The 21,260-nt window shown below is 36.5% G+C and overlaps 1 protein-coding gene across 3 annotated transcripts; it reads right to left on the bottom strand.

Moving 5' to 3' along the window:
* Positions 1-393: 393 nt before the first annotated feature.
* Positions 394-20,807, bottom strand: hook3 (hook microtubule-tethering protein 3). Of its 3 annotated transcripts, none has more exons than XM_044144702.1 (24): positions 20,574-20,807; positions 16,664-16,749; positions 16,481-16,553; positions 16,346-16,396; positions 16,116-16,248; positions 15,940-16,007; positions 15,773-15,838; positions 14,715-14,798; positions 12,684-12,847; positions 12,455-12,595; positions 11,475-11,562; positions 11,251-11,364; positions 11,035-11,145; positions 10,838-10,922; positions 10,675-10,744; positions 8,052-8,192; positions 7,723-7,810; positions 7,486-7,520; positions 7,276-7,358; positions 6,819-6,919; positions 6,607-6,711; positions 6,442-6,513; positions 5,295-5,431; positions 394-3,451 (listed from the first exon to the last, which is right to left on the bottom strand). In XM_044144702.1, exons 1-24 carry the CDS (start codon positions 20,628-20,630, stop codon positions 3,436-3,438), a joined length of 2,169 nt encoding a protein of 722 aa, XP_044000637.1. In that variant the 5' UTR covers positions 20,631-20,807; the 3' UTR covers positions 394-3,435. The 3 variants fall into 3 exon arrangements, with proteins under 3 accessions (XP_044000637.1, XP_044000639.1, XP_044000640.1); XM_044144704.1 differs by having other exon boundaries at positions 394-5,113; positions 20,574-20,771; XM_044144705.1 differs by lacking the exon at positions 394-3,451 and having other exon boundaries at positions 5,291-5,431; positions 20,574-20,771.
* Between the last annotated feature and the right edge of the window lie 453 nt (positions 20,808-21,260).

Genomic DNA, 21,260 nt, shown 5'->3' with positions numbered 1-21,260 from the left:
TGTAGACAAAAACTTACTGCTGCCATCACATTTGTCAGGCATTTTCTACTTTTTAAAGTAGCAAAGCGTAACTGATGGAGCTACTGCTACCAGTAACCTTTTGTACGCTCTTTCCACAGACAACAGCCCCAAACCACAGCTTGTGGTTTTTCTCTTTCCTCCCTTTAATCAAAACCACCAGCCAATCTGTAGATAAGTGTTTATACCAAGTTTGGTCCTAGTGGGTCAAATGAAATTCCATGCAACTGGGCCATTTTGAGATGACATTTGGTGGTTATTACTCTATAAAATTTAGATGAATTAACCAACAATTGTCCAAAAATGCTAAACGGAATGTCATTTTATTTGGAAAAAAGTGTGAAAAAAAATCAGAATAAATGGGACAAAACAACATGTTTTATACAAGTTTTATTTACAACATGGTTTCTAAGTTTCATGGTGTTGGAAGCACATTTTCATCAGCATAATCCTTGTTGGATAAATGTGAGATGAAATCCACCAAACTAGACATGATCTTCTGATTTCCTCAATTGCAAATATTCAAACATCCCTACGACATGACCACAAATGTTATGTACAATTTGTCTTACTATACAAGCAATATAAAATATTGGCAAATAGGACATTATTTGCTACTTTGGGATTCATGGAACAATAACCAGACAAGGCCCCTTGTTGCTTATTTCAGCTTTCTAATTCATTTGACAGAGCCTTAGTGATATTACCAGCCAAATTAAAAAACTCTAGGGAACACGAGGCATGTAAAAATACACAGACATTGTAGTTTTAAATGGGTTTTAGCATGTTTATGAAAAATATTTGTTCTTTGAACACTAAAGGGAGTTTCAACGTTTCAGTTAGAGCAGCACACCAGATTTTTAACCCCTTCTTTATTGCAAAGAAATGTGCATTGAAAAGGACAACAAATTGCCCCCACCTGTGATCAGGTAATGGAGGTATGCAAAAGCAAAATTACAGTAGGTGGTTTAATAGGGATTCAAGGAAGAAACCAGAAACCCTGCTTTTTTTTTTTCTTTTTAGCTGAGTGTTCATAATGCAGGTTTGCCCAAATCCCTGACATAAATGTCAACGGGTCAACCACAATGTGGATGCGTTTGCAATATATACAAACCATGTTCTGAGGATGGACGGTTAAGAGGTCTGTGTAACATTACTTAAAGTACAAATAGAAAATTGGTTAATGTTGCATAATTTACAAAAATATGGTTCATATATATATATAAAGAAATCCTGGAAACTTTATCTATGTCCTTAAATGTTATTTCAACGCTGCTTTGAAAAAAGTTTTATTTGATGATCATTTTTGCTACCATCATACCAATCTCACGTCCATCGTTCATAAACTTAAAGGGTCATTTGTAGGAGTGCTGCAAATCTTGAGAATTAAAATGTGGTTTTATTTCTTTTGTTCAAGAGAAAAGCGTCATACTCAATTACAAGTGCAAATTTATTTGCGCAGTGTTTAAAATAAAAAGGATTTTTTTTTCCTGTAAACACTGTCGGTACAAGTACTGTAACTTTCACTCCTCCAGTTTATACTTGGAGACAAATGCTTTAATACTAGAAACCTTCTCCTTTAGTTGCATATGTCATTTAACAGTATTTTGATCTAAATTACATCCATTGTAACAGTATAAATGGTAATATCATAATACTACTAATTAAAAAACATTTTAAGACTGCTGTACAAGCAAAAAATAATAAATAAGCCTTTAGGATAAAATGCATTGCATGGATTAAACTAAGATTACACAATAGAAGAAGTATGAGTAAAACGGTGGGGAGAAAAGCTCTCATTAAGCCAAACTTAGAGTTAAGTTATTGTCAAGATAAAGACAAACTGACATTTTTTGCTGTAAATACTAAAATAAACCTTGTAACTTATTGAATCCAAACCTAAAAACCTTTTGATAGCATCATAAACAAAAGGCACTCAACTGGAGGATCAAACCATCTCTCACTTTTAAGGTTTAACACGTGCAACTTGTCCATCCTGTCAGATTCTGGATAAGATTTTTAATGAACTCTGGAAAATAAAAGTTAAATAAAACATTTACTAAAACAAAACTGAAAAACATACATACATAGCTGACAGAAACATCTAAATTTGCTTAAAAGTGAATGAACTGCATCTTATTCCATGATCAAAAAATGCCAACATATTTTGGTACTGCAAGTCTTTTAGCTCTGATAATACCGAATACTACATTTTCCTTAAAGGAAGTTATAATTAATGAAACCTTTTTCCACATTTTCCACATAATTTCACTGATTACTACTCAGCCTAAACATGAGGTTTACTTTAGGCCCTAAAGTGAACAGACTGCCCGTTGGTTTACCAATGCAAATGCACTTTTAATCTAATATCGTAATTTTAAATTATAAATCATAAAAAAAAAGAGATAAGCTTTTTGGTATAATTACAATCATCTCTAAAATTGTGGCCTACACTCAAAAAATAAATTAAATAAGATGAAAAAAAAAATTCTAATGTAGAAAAAGGGCTGGAAAGAGGCAAGATTAGGCTTAATGAGGACTTTTAACTCAAGTAAAAACTAATCTGTAACAAGACTGTTAATATAGCACACATTATTTACCATCCTCAGCTCTTAAAAACAAGGCCACTGAGGAAAACCCCCAAAAGCTTTTGCTTTGTTCAAAACTTGCTGTAATCACCACCTGGATTAAATTAACATAATTTAAACAAAAAAACATCTTTAAAATCCAACCCAACAAATAAGAGGTCAGAAGTGATGCAACAGTTTAGAGGAGAGAAAACTCTAAATAAGACCAATTTGCAGGCCGTACCTCTTAAATAACACATTAATCCTCTCAGTCATGTAGACTGAAATAGATCTGTGGAAATCTGTCACTGAGGTATTCTGACACAGCCAGCCGGAGACAAGATCTTCATAAATACTAAACAGGTTGATGGACAGGAAATACTGGTGTACTCTGATCCCTTCTGGGATGTTTGAAACACACACTGCATTGTAACAGACTTGTTGCATGTGAAAGCACAAGTGGATGTGTCCATCAAGTGTAACAGTGGAGTTAGAAGGTATGAAGGAGGGAGGACAGGGACATTAACATCAGACTATTGGCATGGAAGGTGGAAAAGGGAATTAATCAGAGAATTTTTCTTTTCAGATCCCAAATCCCTCGTCAGACTTGCCTGGAGATTATGCTGCATAACAATGCGGAAGGGTTGTTAGTGCTCATGCTGCTGCAGCCGATAGAGGGACGGGTTATTTTGAAGGCTTGAAATAACAAAGAGGGGTCATGCAAACAGTAGGCAGGCAGGTTCATGCATCAGGTGCCTCAGCCTAGCCCGGCCCGGGGTCAGGGCAGGCCACAGCGGGACAAGGCCGGGCCCGGCTGCACAAGGCTAGGAGTAGCTCACTGGCATACCAGTCATGCAGTGATATTGCTGTAGGAGGAGGAGAGAGAGATGTTATAGTCAGATGGGAGAGCTGGTTAGCATAAAAAGCACTGTGTCAGTTTAAAATTAAAGTTAATAGAAGACCTTGTCATGAAATATTTGGGTCAAACAGAGAATGGAAAAGAAATCTGATGCAAAACAATTTGTGCAACTCCTGCTAAAGGAGCATCTAAAATTCTTATATGGAAACATAGATCATCTTCTTCAATTCTGAATACTTCAGAGTTTTCCCCATAACAACGTGATTCAAACTCTGAAACAATGGCCTGGCTAAAAGCCGGTGAAGTATTTTATCTTGGAGGAAAGTCCTGCAGAATGGTTCGTTGAGAGGAACAGACAGTAAAAATCTATGGCACACAAACGTTGTTCAACACAAACCAGAACATGCTGGTAAAGCTAAAAACCAGATCCAGTGGTTTCGCTCCAGAATCCTGTTATTTACTAAACAAGCTAACCAAAATCCTAACACACAGGAACATTTAACAATCTACAGCGCAGGTCAGAAGTTTGCATGTGTTCGTTGTTGTGATGATGACAAACAGGGGAATTGCAATCAATACCACAATACATGTGTGCAATATTGTAACTGTAAAAAAAACTGCAATATTTAGTAGTTTACTATGTTATTAATAGAATGGCTGGCATATCTATTAATTGTATATTTGGAGAACTGAAAGCAGTCTAACTCCCATGACACATTTAAACTACATTGGTAAACCACAGCAGAAATCCTGACGCTCATGTATAGTGGGGGGATTGTATAATGAAGAAGGAAAAGCTTCATGAAAAATGTCATTTAACAATGCCCCTGCAATTTTCCCAATTCTCAAACATATCCAAATATTTTTGAACCTGATATAAATAGGACAAAATTTTCAAAGTTGTACATTCCTGTTGAAAAAAATTACCTGTGTTTTATTGCTTTTAAATACTCCTTGCAAAAAAAAGAAGAAACATTCCAAACAAACTAGGAACTGAAAATGAAATAAATTCTTGTCGACGACAAAACTTCTGACCAGCACTGTAGCTAATTATGAATTGCACCTTCTGAAGCAACTTCAAACCCCTTTTTTTTTTGAAAAAATAAAAAAAGAGAGAAAAATTCCCGATTATTGCTTTTGTTTTCCCAGCTGTAGCCTCGTTAATCTAAATGCCATTATCACCTTATTCAGACATTTACAGAAAAAATAAAAACAACACAAATCTTCCTATGAATCAGTTAATTAAGACCAACTGTAGAAAGATATATGAAATAAAATTTAAACATTAGACCTTGCTGCCAAGCAAACCTTAAGCAGGACAGTCATTCTCCAATAAAAGTGAATGTCACAGGTAGAGAAGTGCATAAATACTGCATGAAAAGGTAGAGCTGAAAAACAGATAACTTCTCAAAAAGTTGCTAGTCTTCTGAGCGCCTGGGTCCAGATTAGCTGAATGGTAAAGTTTGTCACACAGAACAAGTTCAACAAGAGGTCAGATGGAAGGGCATTAGGAGTGATTAGTCAATATAAAAAAAAACTGCTGGGGTTCAAATCAGGTAGAAGTCTTGCATCACTCGATGGGAGTCAAGGTTAAAATAGGATTTGGCAGGAAGAAAAAAAAACGGTGAAAGATTTGGGCCTCCTCGCCCTGAATCTTTACCTCATGGATCTGATTGAGAAGAAAAACAAAAAAAACAGAAAAAAAAAAACAAACAAAAAAAACAGAAAATCAAAGGCAGAATCCATTAAAGACAAATGGAAATGTTGTGCCTCAAAGCAGGTTTGCCAGTTAAAAGCAAGTTCAGAGAATTTAAAAAGCAGCTATCTTTTAGTGCCCTGGGGCCATCTACCTTGCGGTAGCTGGCTGGACGTGGCCTGGGTAGGAGCGACGTGTGCTGGTGGCTTGTCTCTGTCGGGCCAGGAAGGACTGACCAGAGCCGGTGTTGGCAAGTCGGTCTTCAGCCGCCTTTTTCTGCAGAGATATACCCTGGTAGGACACCAAGAAGAAGACTCAATTCTGGGAGTAACAAACTCTGCTATTTGAGGTTGATGCACATTTTGCCATGTTACAAGAACAATCTTCAATTGCATTACATTGGTACCTACATACAAAACGCTAGTAGTGGTAGAAAACATTATGCTTAATGTACCATCCTAAATGTAAAAATGGGATCAGCTTCATACAGGTTAGTCATTTAGAGTTGAAGGTAAATTCAAGAAAGAATACTTGCTAGAAGCTGCAAAAGCATGAGAGAGATCCCCATTCAGCCAGAGCGATGATGGGGTCGATTCCATGACATTATTATGTGTTACAATAGTCCAGTCAATATCCAGGCCATAATCCTAATCAGAGCTTCAGCTATTTTACAGAGAGTGAGTCTACATAGGCATATTAAATCCCTACAAAATTACATTGAAGGTTGTGGTAGTAACATGACAAAGTGTGAAAAAGGTAATCAACACACAGGAAACAGCAACTTAGTTTTCAGACAATAATGGAGCTAATTTAATAATGTGTTATAGCAACGTATAAATGGAGATGCGGATATAGAGTAGACAGGATACTTCCCTTAAAAGAAGCACATCCTCTCACAACAGAGTTCACCTGTTTCTAGTGTTTCTAAAGCAGCTTTGCTGCCCTCTACTGTTACTTTTCATTAAATTATTTAAAAAAATGAAGGACTGTGCCACTATAACACAACATAAAAAATAATGATCTTCCAGAAAACCGTGAAACAGCTGAAACCCTGACTTCTTTTAAATCAAGGCTAGAAACCCACCTGTTTAGAGTTGCCTTTGATTTATAGTAACTGGAACACTGATCAACATATTTGATAGGTATTTGCTTGATGATTGTGATGATGGCATTAGACAAAAGTAATGTTTACTGCTTGTTTCATAATTGATGACCTACATAATATTTTTATGAAGTAAAGCCCTTTGAACTGCCTTGTTGCTGAAATGTGCTACACAAATAAACCTGACTTCATCTCTTACCATGTTGTACCAGGCCGAAACAATCAGTTTCTCCTCGTGATCTCGCTGGCTTTTTGTCTTGTCCATTTCTTTCTGTTTAAAATAAGCACAAAACATTCAAGTTACATTTAATGAAGTTATTGAATAAATAAAGTTTATATAAGCCTCAAGTGTGGGCTCATATACCTCCAGTGAGAGCAACATCCTCTCCTTCTCCTGGAGCTGGTTTTTCAGGGCCTGAACCTCCGGACCGGAGCCTTGGTTCTGTTTCGGGTCCAGCGTCCGAATAACCTGCCAGAGCAAAATTCAGAACCCGTGTCTGGATGCGTCCAACCACAGATGCTTGATGTGTGTAAATATAGGAATATAAAGAAGTTTTTTACTGAAACTTCACTCACACTTTTTGCTTTTTCAAGATATTTCTTGTATCTCTCCTCCATCTGTTTCATCTCTTCATCTTTTTTCTTCAGAGCTTCTTCAAGCTCATCCACTCGTTGAGCTAGTATGAAAATATCTTTAAGTTTTCTACATATCCCACATAAAGTAATACAGTTCTGCATAAGCACATGAAGATGCCAAGGTGAGCTGCTGGAAAACACGTCTACAAAGGCAGTCCGTGCTGTATTTTGGATGGCATGTAATGAAAAAGATCCCAATCTGAGCTGCACATCTTTCTTCCTGCTAATGCTACAGTTTTCCAAAGTTTTATGAAATTTTGCTTTGCGGCGATTTTTTTTTGTGCATTTCTGCTGACAAACGGCAGTGATCACATTCCTCCTCCACAGCTCTTGCCTTGGCAGGGAAATGAAAGTGAAAATAAGGCTTCAAACATTTCAGCAGTTAGACCAAACTCACAGCTGGCATTGTATTTAGGCTCCATTTCATCGATGATAGCATTTTTCTTCAGTAACTCGTTGTTCACTTCTTGTAACTTCTCCCTAAAACAAAAAAAAACAACATATATGTATATACATGAGATTTTGGCCAAATTAGGTCAGACGGTTTGTAGTAGGCCCTTAAAACAATCTGAGTTATACATGACTGCTTTATTTGAATGTAACTTACACATGTTCATCATATTTCTTCTTCAGAACTGATGACTGAAACAGAAGCAAATGAAAAATGTTTTACAACAGAAACAGAATTGAATCAATCATTAATACACAGTCATACATTTAAACTTGCATGTAAAATGTTTTACTAGGACCGAGAAGTTAGAGATATGTGGTATTTATCATCAGTGTATAGCCCTCCTATGTAAAAGTTGAAATAAAAACATAAAAGAGCTTACAGCTCACTTACATCATCTGCTTTTGAACCCTGTTCTTGCACCGTCTTTTGGAGCTCATCCACCTGACTCTGCTCCTCCATCAACCGCTGATTGATTAATCTAAATGAAAATAAATATAAAACTAATACGATAACAATGTTTTTAACATTGCAATGAGAATACTGAAAACTACACACAAGAATATAAAATATTACAGGTCTTACAAAATATACAGGTCTCCTGAGATCAACAGATCAAAATGAGAGAAAATTGATGCCTATTCCATCTTGAATTTAAATCAACTTTAAACCGTGGGAAACAAATTAGGGGATTTTTTTTTTGGACAGTTTTCTGCACAAACCTGTTTTCTGTCTCCAGTTCACTTTTTCTTCTGTTGGCATCTTCCAGCAGGCTCTGCAGCAAAGCGATCTTCTCGTTGTCTGATCCCTCCTGGGCCAGCTTCAGCATTTTGTTTTCATGCTGAAGGCGAATCAGATGTTCCCTGTGGAAACACACCGCAAGGACCAATTAGGTCAGAATCAAAATTATTAGCAGTAATCTCTAATTAACTTAGGGCAGTGGTTCCCAAAGTGTGGGGGGCGCAGTGTCACTGGATGGGGGAGCATGGGAAGCGGTATGGATGAATGAGGGAAAAAAAACAGTTACACAAAAGTGTTTCACTGTGAAGATGGTTTATGGTGTGTTTTGTTGCAACCTGATGTGTGAAATAAACTTCAGTGGAGTTTGAAAACAAAATATGTGTATAGGTTTATGTCTGGTTGAACAATGTGTGTGCCCAGCAGATTTTTTTTTTCTTTTTTGGGGGTAGGGGGGTTTATTGTTACCTATAGGTGGGCTCAGAAAATCTTTGGGAACCACTGACTTGGGGCACTAAATTAGGGATACATATACAAACAAAAACAACCAAATTCAAAAGTGATGGAGTGTATTAATACGGTGAATGTAAAGAAGTTTTCAATGGTAGTCAATGTGCTTGGTCGTTTGGTCAAAAGATTATGAAGTAAACTTGGCTTTGATTTATGACAAACACTGCAGAAACTGTAAAATGCCCAACTGAAAACAAGAGTCAAGGAAATAAGAAGACCTTTTCAGTATCAGCGAGATGTTTAGCAATGTAGTCAGAAAAAAAAAAAGTTTTAAAACCCAGGTAAAAGGCAAACACATTTTCTGCAACATTTCAGGACCTGCTTATGCATAATTCATGCAGCATAAGGAAGAGACTTACAGCAGATAAGAAGACAGAAGAACACAGTTCAACAAAGTTATTCTATTTTATCTCTTTTGAGCTTTTAATCTGTGGAACATACTTGACGGTGAGGGTCTACACTCACAAGGGAATACACACAGACACTGATGCTTACTGTGAAAACGGCTAACATAAGATTCTTAAGAGTTTAAAACATAAACTGCCTCTTCATGCACACAATGTGATGTCAACTCTGCTCCTAAAGTACTAACAGCTCACAGCAGGACTGCTAAAAACACGTTTGCAATGCTGTTCTAATAACTTCCTACTTCATAAATCAGAATCAGCAGGTCGATGCAGATCAGTCCATCTCTGGTATACATATTTTAATAAACTCACATTCAAAAATACATTTATATCACCTAAACTGCAGACATTTAAAAAGATTCTCGACAGATACGTCATGAAAAATCTCAACTGAGGAGTCTTTTTCCATTTCAAGATGAGACATCCTCAGAGAACTCTCCTTTCACTAGATTTTGTCTAATTGCCAGAGTTGTGTGAATTTGGGTTAAGCAGCTTTTCAAAGAATAGAATTTCAGGATTTTCTGCATAATGGCCAATTGTTTTAGGTTCATAAGTGCTGTAAAAAACTACAGAACATATACCCAGGCACAGTAAGAACCTTCCTCGGAAAGCTGTTAGCGATCTGAAGCAACTTGTACAAAGGTGTTGCACAAAGCTTTAAAGCGAACAATTTCATTAACCCGAAATAAGAAACTGCAACAGAAGAAAAGGCTTGTTGAGGATAAGGTGAAACACATACAGTTCTGCGAATGATTCTGTTAAGCAACAATAACATTGTGATTAATTACCTGCTACCTGATAATAATTAGATAGTTTTGCTGCCAAAACAACTCTGACAAGTCAAAACACAGACTGTACTTTGGAGGGCCTCTGGAAGATTCACACAGAAGTCTAACAACGCCTCAGCCAGAACAGCAGCAGACAGAATGAATGTAGTATGAAAAAAGTAGTGAATAAATGAAGAAATTTAAGAGCTAACTGAAGGCAATTTAAAACCCCTTAGCTGTCCTTGTAAGTCAATGGGCCCATGAGGACATTGGTGACATCATGTCAGGAAAGGGGTTAAAATGCTGTGTGGGAAATATTGGCCTACTCATACCTTATTAAAGAACTAGAATTGAAAAGATTCAATTTCAAACTTTAATTTTTAAAATATATTTAGCAATAGTCATAACCTTTTAGTATTACTCGGATGACTATACAATGGTCCGAGTAATACAGCCATGACATTTTAGTGCGCATCATCAGGGTCAAGAACTTTAAAGGTGCATGTGCTAAAATAAAAAAAAAGGGATCACATATATATATATACTGTTGAGTTGTTCACATTTTCAATCAAGTCCCATTTTAACAATGCAAATATGTTCCTATAAAGAAGCCCAAAGTTTGTGGATTTCAAGCTTAGAACAGGTGAGGTCAAAGACATATTTTCAAAATATTTCTTTGAAAGTAGGCAAAAAGGCTTTCGTTATCTAGTGGCACATGGTTATCGCTCAGGTGAACCAAACAGGTTCATAAATTTAATAGAATGCCCTGAATATAGTTTGATATATAAATAATTGACTGATTCGACTGTATAGTGGAATCAGGAGAGTGAAAGTTGGATCAGAAAACACTTGACTGCTACAAAGTGACCAGAGACTGCTGACAAAACAATAAAACATGGAACTAAAAAGTCTAATTTACTTACCGGACTTCTGGAGTGGTGATCTCAGCAGCCAGGGAATCTGAGCCTTCATTGCGCCCTAGTGGGAATAAACCTGATAAAACAGACAATAGCAGTTAATTTTGTAAAACAAATGTAGAATAATGGATTGTGTTTGTTAATATTTTATCACAAAGGTTTTCTCTACCTGATGTAAGTTGTCCCTCTTGAGCCTGAACACAGTGGAGTTCCTCAATAGTTTCCTTAAGAGAGTCTCTTTCTGTTCTCATGCGCTATTTAGAGACAGAGTTAAAAACGTGTGAATAAGGGATATATTACTACATCAAACAGAAAATATACTTTGGAGGGCTTCATTTCCCTCTAAATTCAAAAGACATTACATACATCTTTTTCTTTTTGTAGAGAGTCCACTTTCTCTTTGAGGCGTTTGTACTCAAACTCCATCTTGTCGGCCTTTTTAGACTCTTCTGAAAGTCTGTTCTGAAGTTCGACCACCTGGGAAGAGACGAGGGAGTTCCCAAAAACATCCATCATAATTTCTTAAAAACTTGCAAGAGCACCACGACTGCAAACACAGTAAAATCCCAGCTGGTCAGGTACCTGTCTCTTGTAGGTCTCCAGTTGGCCCTTGGCAGCATTGGCCTTCCGAAGCTCCTCCTCCAAGCTGACATTAGTCTGCATTAACACTGTGTTCTTCTCCTCCAGAAGTTTAATCTGGAGCACAGAGAGCAATATTAGCTATTTTAATCACATCTGCTTTGAAGGGAACTTTTTAGACTGACAAGCAGGTGATAATTAAGACATTTATCAATGTGTTACTGTACCTGTCTCCTGAGTAGCCCCATGTCCTCCAGTTTTTTCTTGTAGTGTTCCACGGTTCCCTCAAGTTTGGAAACTTTGTCAGATGAATGTCTAAGAAGAAAACATAAAGTCCTAAATTATTGACTTAGTTTCTCAAAGTACTCATACTCATTCCATGTTACAAAAACAAATATGGTTTTACTGAGATTTTACGAGACAGACCAAGGCAAACCAAACTAAACATTTTAAATATTCTTGTTAATGTAGCTTATAAACTTAATCCATAAATAATTTTTGGCTAACTTTTCCCTCCCCATTAAGTGTCTGCATTAAATTGCAAAAAGGTGGACTCGTATGCTATACCTAGTTGACCTTTGAGAGCAATTGGTTGCCGTGAATTGTATTTAGTAGTTTATTATTTGTCTTTTAGGATCCACGTTAGCTAGGCTTTACATACAGCTACTCTTCCTGGGGTTAAAAACACAGTAGAAATATAGCCGTTGAAAGATTGAACATACCTAGCAATAAAATGAATCACAGTTCATACAAAGTGTTGAGAAATTTATTAAATACAGAATAATTAACCATTTCATATTTACGTATGTCACTCGTAAAAAAAAAAAAAAAAAATGTTCAGCTTCTTTTTTGAAAGCTGACTTCTGTTCATCTTTTATGAGAGTTATAGACAGATATTTCCACGCATTCATTGTTCTGTAATAAAGGTACATTTGAGAAAATTAACGGTGTGTGAGAAAAGGGGTAAATACAAACCATGTGTCACTTCGCTTATATATTTTTTTGTAAAAAAGAAAGACGAAGAAACTGAAAACAATAAACCTTTTCTCTTATAATCTACTTTAGCTGGCCAATCACACTCATGATTGTAACTTATGTAACTAATAAGTTACAATGAAGTTTTTGGTTGTACTGCGATGATTTACTAAAATTATTACAAGTTTTGTTTGTTTTACTAAGATAACTTCCGTGTGCCTCCCAATCCTACCTAAGCACATCCATCTCATCCTTTAGAGACTGGGCTTCATCTGCCAAAGACGTGAGCTCTTCATTCTGGGACTTCACATCTAGGAGCTCTTTCTCTAGCTCCTCACAACGGATCCGGTAGTCGTCTTTTGCCGCCTCCAGACTAACAGAAAGTATGAAAATCAACACGTCTGTAAAGAAAACATCAACTTCCGTCTATTCAGCTACTAGTTTGTGAAGCTAGTTCTCACCGGAAGGTTTCTTCTTGTAGCTGCTCCAGCTGTGTCTGCAGCTGGAGATGTCTACGTCCAGCAGGGCTGTTTATGTCCTCGATGGAGTCAGACTGGTTAAGTCTCTCCATCAGGACCTGGTTTTCTGCCAACAGACTGCTCTTCTCCTCTTGCAGAGCCGCTACCTGAGACAGTGAAGGTGTTGACGATGCAGGCAAAGAACAGGAAGTGTGGGATGAAAGGAGGAAAAGGAGAGGTGAACAAGGCAATGACATAAAAGTTAAAGTTTTGCGACTTGAGATACTTAAAATGCATAGATTACACTTTAGTTTCACAGAATTTAGTCCATTAGTTTCTCAATCACTGCATCAACATATTATTCTGGTAAGTACACAGCAAACACACATCAATGAAGCAAATAAACAAATTCCAACACAGCGGGAGGGTTGTATATGGGGACATGTTTTCTTTTCAGTTTGATAACAAGGAATCAAACTCCACATGAAGCAAAGCAGAAGCTGGCTGTTGTCCTTTTCAAACAGCAAAAGCAAGAACTCACCATATGTTTTTAAGGAATTAAAATATTTTGATTTATTCAAAAGGCAAAATTACCCATCATGCCATTTTTATCATTTTTCAGTTCCCATATTTGACCAAGATCAACTTAATCTTTAAAAAACTCAAAGCTACAAACAACGATCATCAGAAACAGGAAAATGGTCACAGATCTTCTTTAAACCGTCTGGCATTGAAGACTCCTAAACTTTAAACCACCAGCATAAACTATGTCACTGTGTGTCTAGTGAACTTATAGTTCAACTTTAAGTTCATTAAACCTCAAAGTGAACTTATTTTAATGCGCTATTAAAATAAGTTCATTTCTTAATGATATTTTAATATGCTGAGCTCCACCCATAAATAGCTTATGATAATGACCTCTAGGACAGGTTGCATTGCTGTGAAAATTCCAAGATCGCAACAAGTAAAGACTCCAACTAAGGTGTGGGTGGATAGAAAAAAAGCCAGAAATAACACAAATGTCTATATTCAAAAAAAGAAAAAAGTATCTGAAGAACGTAATCCCGATGAAATTCTGAGATTCACAAAGGACAAAAGTTCCAAGATATGAAAATTAACAGAAAGTCTTAAGGGGAAAAAAAAAAGGTCTTGCTGTAAATGGTTTTTTTTCCTCCCCCCTTTCATTTCAACATCTTTCTCTTGCCGTCTACTGCTGCTACTAAAAAGGATGAAACACACTGAGGTGAGAAACGCTCAGGATCATTAGTGCAGGACACCACCTAACACACTCAGACAAAACTGCAGCTCTAGACGGTGTGCTCCGAAAGCACCACGTGTAGATGTGTGCACAAACGTGTACACGTTTGCACATGCTCACACAGTTTGGAGAAGGAAAATCTGGTGCAAGCAGACTGAAAACAACGGCAGGACTACTTAACACGGCAATCAGTGTGGATGGAAGGTAGACAAGAGAAAATGAAGTTTGGATTTACCCTCTCTTCTAGCTCATTAAAGTCTAACCTCAGTCTATCACGCTCCTCTTGGGCATGGAAGGCCTTTAAAACAAGCCACAAAGTGTTGAAACAGACAGGAAAGAAATGGGAAACTACTTAAAGACAAAGAACAACAAGTACAATTTTAGATCCGCAGCTGCTTTTTTACGTTTCCCAGATCAGACTTCAACAATGAGGCAAAAAATAATAATAATAATAATACTAAAAAAAATAAAAAAGTCACCATGAATTTTCCTCTCAAGGAACAAACCTATCACTTTTAATGACATAAAATAAAAAGTAATGAAGAAAAAAAAAAGAGAGAGAACAGATACTTTTTTCATATGAAACTGAGTAACATCTGTTAAATTAGGAAGAAAATACAATCAGTGTATATTAAAGAATTTACAAAATATATAAGAAAACATGAGAAATGTTCTCCCAGTGTTGAATATTTTATAAAAGTTGTCTGGAATTCTAGCATTTGAAAAAATGCATTGTTGTAATAGATTTTATGTTTTTATTATCATTCTAAACTGACCTGCAAGTCAAGCTCGCGACACCGCTGAGCAATCTCTTCCTTGGTTGCCAAAGCATCATTCAGCTCCTCAATCGTCTTCTTAAGCTAAAAACAGGGGGGGAAAAAAACAACATATTAAAACTGCACCGATTTGTCTGACTAAACTGATGACAGATGGCTGGGTCACAATCAAAATCCTCTCAGATATACACGGCTTTCAAATAATCTGTCAATAATCTGAGCTCTTTTGGATTTAGAAGCCTAAAGTCCAAAATGAGTCACCAAATTTCTTTGGGAGATCTGCAGGTCATATATGAAAAGGAAAATAAATAATCAATGGAAGACCTGATAACATAACTATACTTAAGACTTTCAAAAGGTTTAAAATAAACTTTTTGACTTTTTAAGACCTGCACTGATTCTCCCCTTACAAAACCTCAGCTGAAAGCAAATAGATAGATAGATATATAGATAGATCTATATCTATCTACCGATAGATAGATATATAGATAGATCTATATCTATCTACCGATAGATAGATATATAGATCTATATCTATCTACCGATAGACAGACAGACAGACAGACAGACAGACAGACATGACCATTTGTTGCTCACTGGCATGAAAACAGACAAAAACTTCTTTAGATCAGATACTAGGATAAAAAACGTTATTTCAATTTGTAAGAATAATTAGATTTTCTTGAATTTTTTTTTTCTATTAATTGCAAATTTAGATGTTTATGTAATCTTAAATTACTGCGTCTTTAATCAGGTATAACCAGCAAACTAAAAAGTCAAATAACAGATTACAAAGGCACTATGTGATAAAGATCTTCGTTTTTAAGACCGTGGTCCAATTAGAGCATGTCCCATCATGTTGTAAGGAAGGTTTACTCCAGAAGGGACAGATTCACTTTACAATATAGATCGTATCATGTGAAAAGAACAGATTGGACTTCCAAACTGACAACAGTCCTTAGTATACTGCTGATCTCAGTCCCTCATAAAAGAGGCTGTCGTTCTTCTGACATCCAACAAAATGGAATTGATCTTGTTAATAATAAAACCTTCCATACCTCTCTGTCCAGATCTACATATGAGTCATTTCCTCCAGGGGTAACAGCAGTCTCTTTACTCATCAGCTGCAGTGGGGGAAAAAAAAGACACTCATTGATTGTTTACAATAAATTAAAAACCCAAAGAATGAGTCAAAATAATATAAATGTCAGAACAAAATGTCCACCTCCTGAATGGCGGTCATGACAACATGCTGTACTGATTCCTCCATCACCATTATGGTCTGGATGTATTCTATGTGATGCAAAACAGCAAACAAAATCAATCAGATCATGCTGCATAGACACAGTTCATCTGCTGGTAATCTATACCAGCTTTATTATCAGAGGGTGAAATAAGCACCTTGTTTCTGTTCGCAGTTAACGGCACAGCCCAGAATGAGTTGTAACATTCTCCCGAGTTCTGCAGCATCAGAGTGTTCTCCTATCAAATTTACATCTGGTAGTGTGAAATCATTGATGTGTTGACCTAAGACCTGAAAAGAAAGACATTAAATATTTATTTTATCTATAACAAAATCATCTAAACCTGAGAGAGACTAAATCAAAACTTGCACAGATGCATGTTCTTACCTCCTGGTAATAGTCCAGTATGCCTTTCAAGATTTTCTTTAGATTGCTGACCTGTCAAAACAGAAACTTGGTTAAATTTCTTCATTACTACCATACAACTCCATACATTTACTGTTGAGAAAGGGCAGCGCTGACCTTTAACCTCCAGTTGTCCCCAGCCTCTGGCTTGATTCTGGTAATCCAAGCATCATTAAAATATGATATATCTCTAAAATAATCAAAAGAAAATATTAGTGTTTGGCAGCATAAGTTTGTCAAGACAAAAACATAGCAGTGAAATAAACAAATAAATGAAAAAATCAATTAATAAAAGCTCACATTTTCTGCAGGATTTGGGCCATTACAACCCCACTGGTCAAATCTTCAACTGTCTTACATGGTGCTTCCACCCCAAATGTTTGGATCTGTGTAAGCAGTAGGCAAACACACAAACACACACACACACATGCATTTTTAGGGTAAGCTGCCAACAGATTAACCAATGTTACTGTTTAACATAGTGGAATGTCAACATTTTGATTACTTTGTAGTATGCAAACTAAAGAGAGAATGAAACAGTCTTTGTTTTAGAATAAGGTTGTGAATTTAAACTTGCTTTTAAAGTTTATAGTGCCCTCTAGTGGTTCAAAAAACACCATCGGCATTGTTAACAGGTCTGATAATATTACTGTGAATTTGGATGGAAATCATCTTCTTGCATTTTCAGAATTGTGTCCAAAATATCTGCAGCACGACACAGAGTATTAAACTCCCAACAGTGACAGGGAAACAGGTGGAAAATATCTGTCATCACAGAATTTAAAGACGTGTTTTTGTGACAGGAAACACAAGCTAAACCGGTTGTTTATTTGCCAGTAGAAGTAGATATTTCAGAGAGAACTTACTAAAAGTACAGTGCAAGTATTTACACGCAGTGTCCAAGTCCACTTTGCTTCTCCTCACCACTTACTTCCTGTTCCATCACCTCAATAATTTTCGGATCCTATTCTTCTTTCCACACCACCTCACATGCCATGTCATCACTGTCTTTTCCCCATAGTTGCAGTTTTCTCCTGCTAGTACAGGCAGAAAGTATGCAGCTGTAACGGATATTATATTCTTCAGTGTAAATGCCAATGAAACATGCGCCAATGGAGGAGGGAAACTTGTGGCAGGAATGCTGGAATTCAAACGGTATGAAAAAAAGACGAGGTTTGAAGTCTGAGTGTTAGGTTGCTTCATTTTTCAGTACTGGGAGGAAATGTAAGAGACAGTTCTAAGCTCCCCAAAAACATAGAACATACAAGAACCAGAACATACATCCATTAGCTTCTCTGTTTATTTCATTTTCATTTTTTGGCTTCAGGATCCTTTTTTATGAATGGGTCTTTTCAGCTTTTGGAATTTCAATTTTTAGCTCTAACTGGCATCAGAGTACTTAAAGAGCTAGATTGCCAAACCTCAAATGAGGCATAGAACTAACTCTTCTGTAAAATAAAAAAGTCAGTCATATTTCCCTATTGTTAAAGCTCTGTCAATGAAATGCCAGTCACCTACTTCTGAACCTCTAACCCCTTTTACTGCTGCTGCACACTGCAGCTCAGAAGGCTGAACCTTTGCTTATAACAAAGCTAAAACTGGATTCCCCCTTTTTCCTCATAATACATCTAAATCCTCAGCTCAGCTTGTAAACGTAGTTTTGTGCATCATCTCGAGCTTGATGTATTACAACACTCTGTAGTAACCAACTAAACTTCTAATGTTAGAATATTCTCTTTAAATGTATCATTTAAGAAGCAAAATAGCAAAAAGACAGCAAACGTGGTGAAAAACACTTGAAAACTACTATCATGCTTAGAGGGAGCTTATGTTCCATATGTAAAAAAATATTCTTAGTTTCTCATCATTTACTTCAAAAGACACAGTTACACTTTCCTCATCAACCTATCTAACTACTGAAAGTAACAACTTCTGCTGATTTAAGCATGCACATTATCTTTTCTAATGTCTATGCTACTCCCTTTTCTCCAGTTTGAGGTACTATAAGGAGAAACAGATATTGCTGACTGAGGTCACAGACGGTAAATAGTGGAAAACGGTGCATCTCAAAACGATGTTCAAGTCCATATTCATTCTGGGGAGAGAACTGAAGCACAGCCATAAAGCAGGCAGCGTGAAGAAACATTGTTCTACATGTTTTAAGCTAAAACATTTGCTCTGCATCATTTCCTTTTGCAGGAAAGAGGAGGAAGGAAGGAAAAACATGGGGTGAACTGGCACTTTAAACACTAACTATCACTCTTGGTGATATAATAAAGATGGATTGAAATTAGCATAAGCCGATATGCTGAATCAGTTTAATAAATCTGGAACCTAACCATCATGTAATGTGAAACATTCAAAGGCTCAACATTCGCACTTGTTTCAGATTACATCCAGTTTGCTTCGAGCACACTGCCCAGCACTGCAGGATAAATGGGCTCAAATAAAAAGCTAGAAGAGGCTTTAATTATATAAACTAATTCACAATGGAAATTATCATCCACAGCTAGCACAGCTCGGGATGGCAAATCCAGCAAGTTTACAACAAACTGCTGAAACTAAGCCTATGTTCAATGTTCAAATTGAAGTAAACACAAAACTGAAGGGTCGAGTGAGGTCAAATAGGAAATCCACACCTACAGGTTTGCGGAAACAGCTGGGAAAATTAAATGTTCAGCCATAGGAAAGCGAATCAAAACAAAAGGCTGCAGGTTAAGACAGTAATCAGATGTGTTCTTCAGTTTGCACCCAGACAGTATGACGCACTACACAATGCTGAGGAATACAGATACATAAAAGCAAGAATGTATCAAGCTCTTCAATCAGTGCCACATGCCTGTCTTTGTTACACAGGCTACTGACCTATGCAGGCGGTTTGTGTGACAACATGTTCCTTATGACAAGTTTCCATAACAAGACATATCTGACAATCCATAATCAGTGTTGTCTAAATAAATTAGAAAAAATTAACAATGGAAAAATGTAAGTTGCATAAACAGATAAACTTTTGCAATAAAAATAAATCTTTGTAAAAAAAAAAAATAGATGCACCAATCAACCACTTCCAGGTTGATACTAATTTATGTTTTTTTTTTTTTCTTTTCTGAGAGTTCTAAACTGGCAATCTTGATTCTTAACCCATGCTACTTTTTTCCAAGTACCGTAACATATAAACAGAAGACAAAGTGCTGCAAATTCTTTAATAAATGTTATAGTTTTACAGCAGACATGTACCAGTCAGTCAGTAAAGAGTTCAGATCGTGTTGTTTTTCTTCATCGGTTCATAATCAGTGAAAGGTAGTTTCAGTGGTAAAAATTTTTAACATTTCTTTACCCTGGACAATAAGAGATATCTTGGTCTGTAATATATATATATATATATATATATATATATATATATATATATATATATATATATATATATATATATATATATATATATATATATATATATATATATATATATATATATATATATATATATACACATACACACTTTCCTGAGATGTAAACATATGACCAGAGCAATTTTGATATGTTTTCTGAGAACATTGATCAAATGTACAACTGACTAGAGAGCTGGAAGATTTTCTCCAAAAATGTAAATATGAACGACAGGAAACCACGTGACTTTGGGGTCTGACAGCTTTTCAGCCCTGTAGTTTAGATCTATAATTCCAAATTTGGCTAGATTTTGAGAGGGTACAGATAAATGTTTAGGGAAGCTTCGCGTATCTGACAGCTGGATCAGTAGAAAGAATGAAGAAGGACGAGTGAGCATCATGCTACATCGACAACAATGACAGGAATTCAGCCTCAAAGCTGACACGTTAAACGATCTAAAGGGTGGTGGGGAGGGCTTCGCCAAAGAAATGCTAAACTAAAGCCTATCTAACACCGATGTTGTCTAGATCTACTGTTTTTACATGCAGCTGAGATTTAAAAACCATAAAGTTGAGCTAACATTAAGCAACAGCATATTTGATTTGTGCTGGAATCGAAATTCTGCTCACACGATGGTGGATGGTGGCTAAACACAGCAAACAGCTGGCCTGCATACGTAACCAAAGTGTCATTTTCCTTTAGCCAGCTAACGTTTCCTCTGTTAGCTCCAGGAGCTATAGCTAGCTCTTCTATGCTAGCTAGCATCGCCCCGGCGCCAGAGAGCAGTCTGTCATTATAAAAACAGCCTGATTTAATTCTTTACCCATGTCAAGAGACTTTCGCAGAGTTCCATTCGATCCAATGACTCTGATGTACTCATGGTTACTTCACGTAGGCTGGCTGAGTCTGCGTGGCGAAGAGAGCCCGAACTTAACAGCGAGCTTCATACACTCCAGAGATCTCTGCTGCTTTTTCTGTGTCTCACCAATCCGTCGGCCAGTGATCGGGTTCGCTGCTTTGCCCAAGCCGGCGCCTTTCGGAGGCGCTGTGGGCGGGCAAAGTTAGCAGAAATGTTGGGGTTTTTTTGTTTGCTTGTTTTGTTTTTTTCTATGTGTCTCAGACAGATTTTTTAGCAAACAAAATCAATACCAATAATAGAAACATTTGTTTTATAAAATTTATGTTTCGCTTATTTTGACTTTTCAGTTGTAAAATATTACTGAAATTACTGAATACACTTAGATAGTAGGGCAATACGGTACTTTCTAAAACAATTCATATATAGAGAGATTTTGTTTTCGTACAGTTTGTTATCGGAGTTTAAAACACCTCGAAGTTATGAATAATTGTTAAGTGGAAAAAGCTTAGTTTTTCAAAAGTGGTTATAAAATTAAAAGTACTTTATTTAAACGATATAAGGGAGTGGAAAGGCTGCATTTGTATCCAGCTCTTCTGAGTCATTACTTTGCAGCTTTTTCTTTTACCTCTAGTTTAATCAGCTCAGATAAAG

The sequence above is a fragment of the Gambusia affinis genome, linkage group LG17 (genome assembly GCF_019740435.1).
Source record: "Gambusia affinis linkage group LG17, SWU_Gaff_1.0, whole genome shotgun sequence".
Classification (NCBI taxonomy): domain Eukaryota; kingdom Metazoa; phylum Chordata; class Actinopteri; order Cyprinodontiformes; family Poeciliidae; genus Gambusia; species Gambusia affinis.
This window is presented reverse-complemented; position numbering and strand designations above follow the sequence as displayed.

Coding starts and splice junctions, on each gene's coding strand:
- hook3 (XM_044144702.1), bottom strand. CDS start 20,630: ATGAGTACATCAGAGTCATTGGATCGAATGGAACTCTGCGAAAGTCTC. Junction 7,521..7,722: donor AGGGTTCAAAAGCAGATGAT/GTAAGTGAGCTG, acceptor CTTCTGTTTCAG/TCATCAGTTCTGAAGAAGAA. Junction 6,920..7,275: donor GCCTAAATACAATGCCAGCT/GTGAGTTTGGTC, acceptor TTTTCATACTAG/CTCAACGAGTGGATGAGCTT.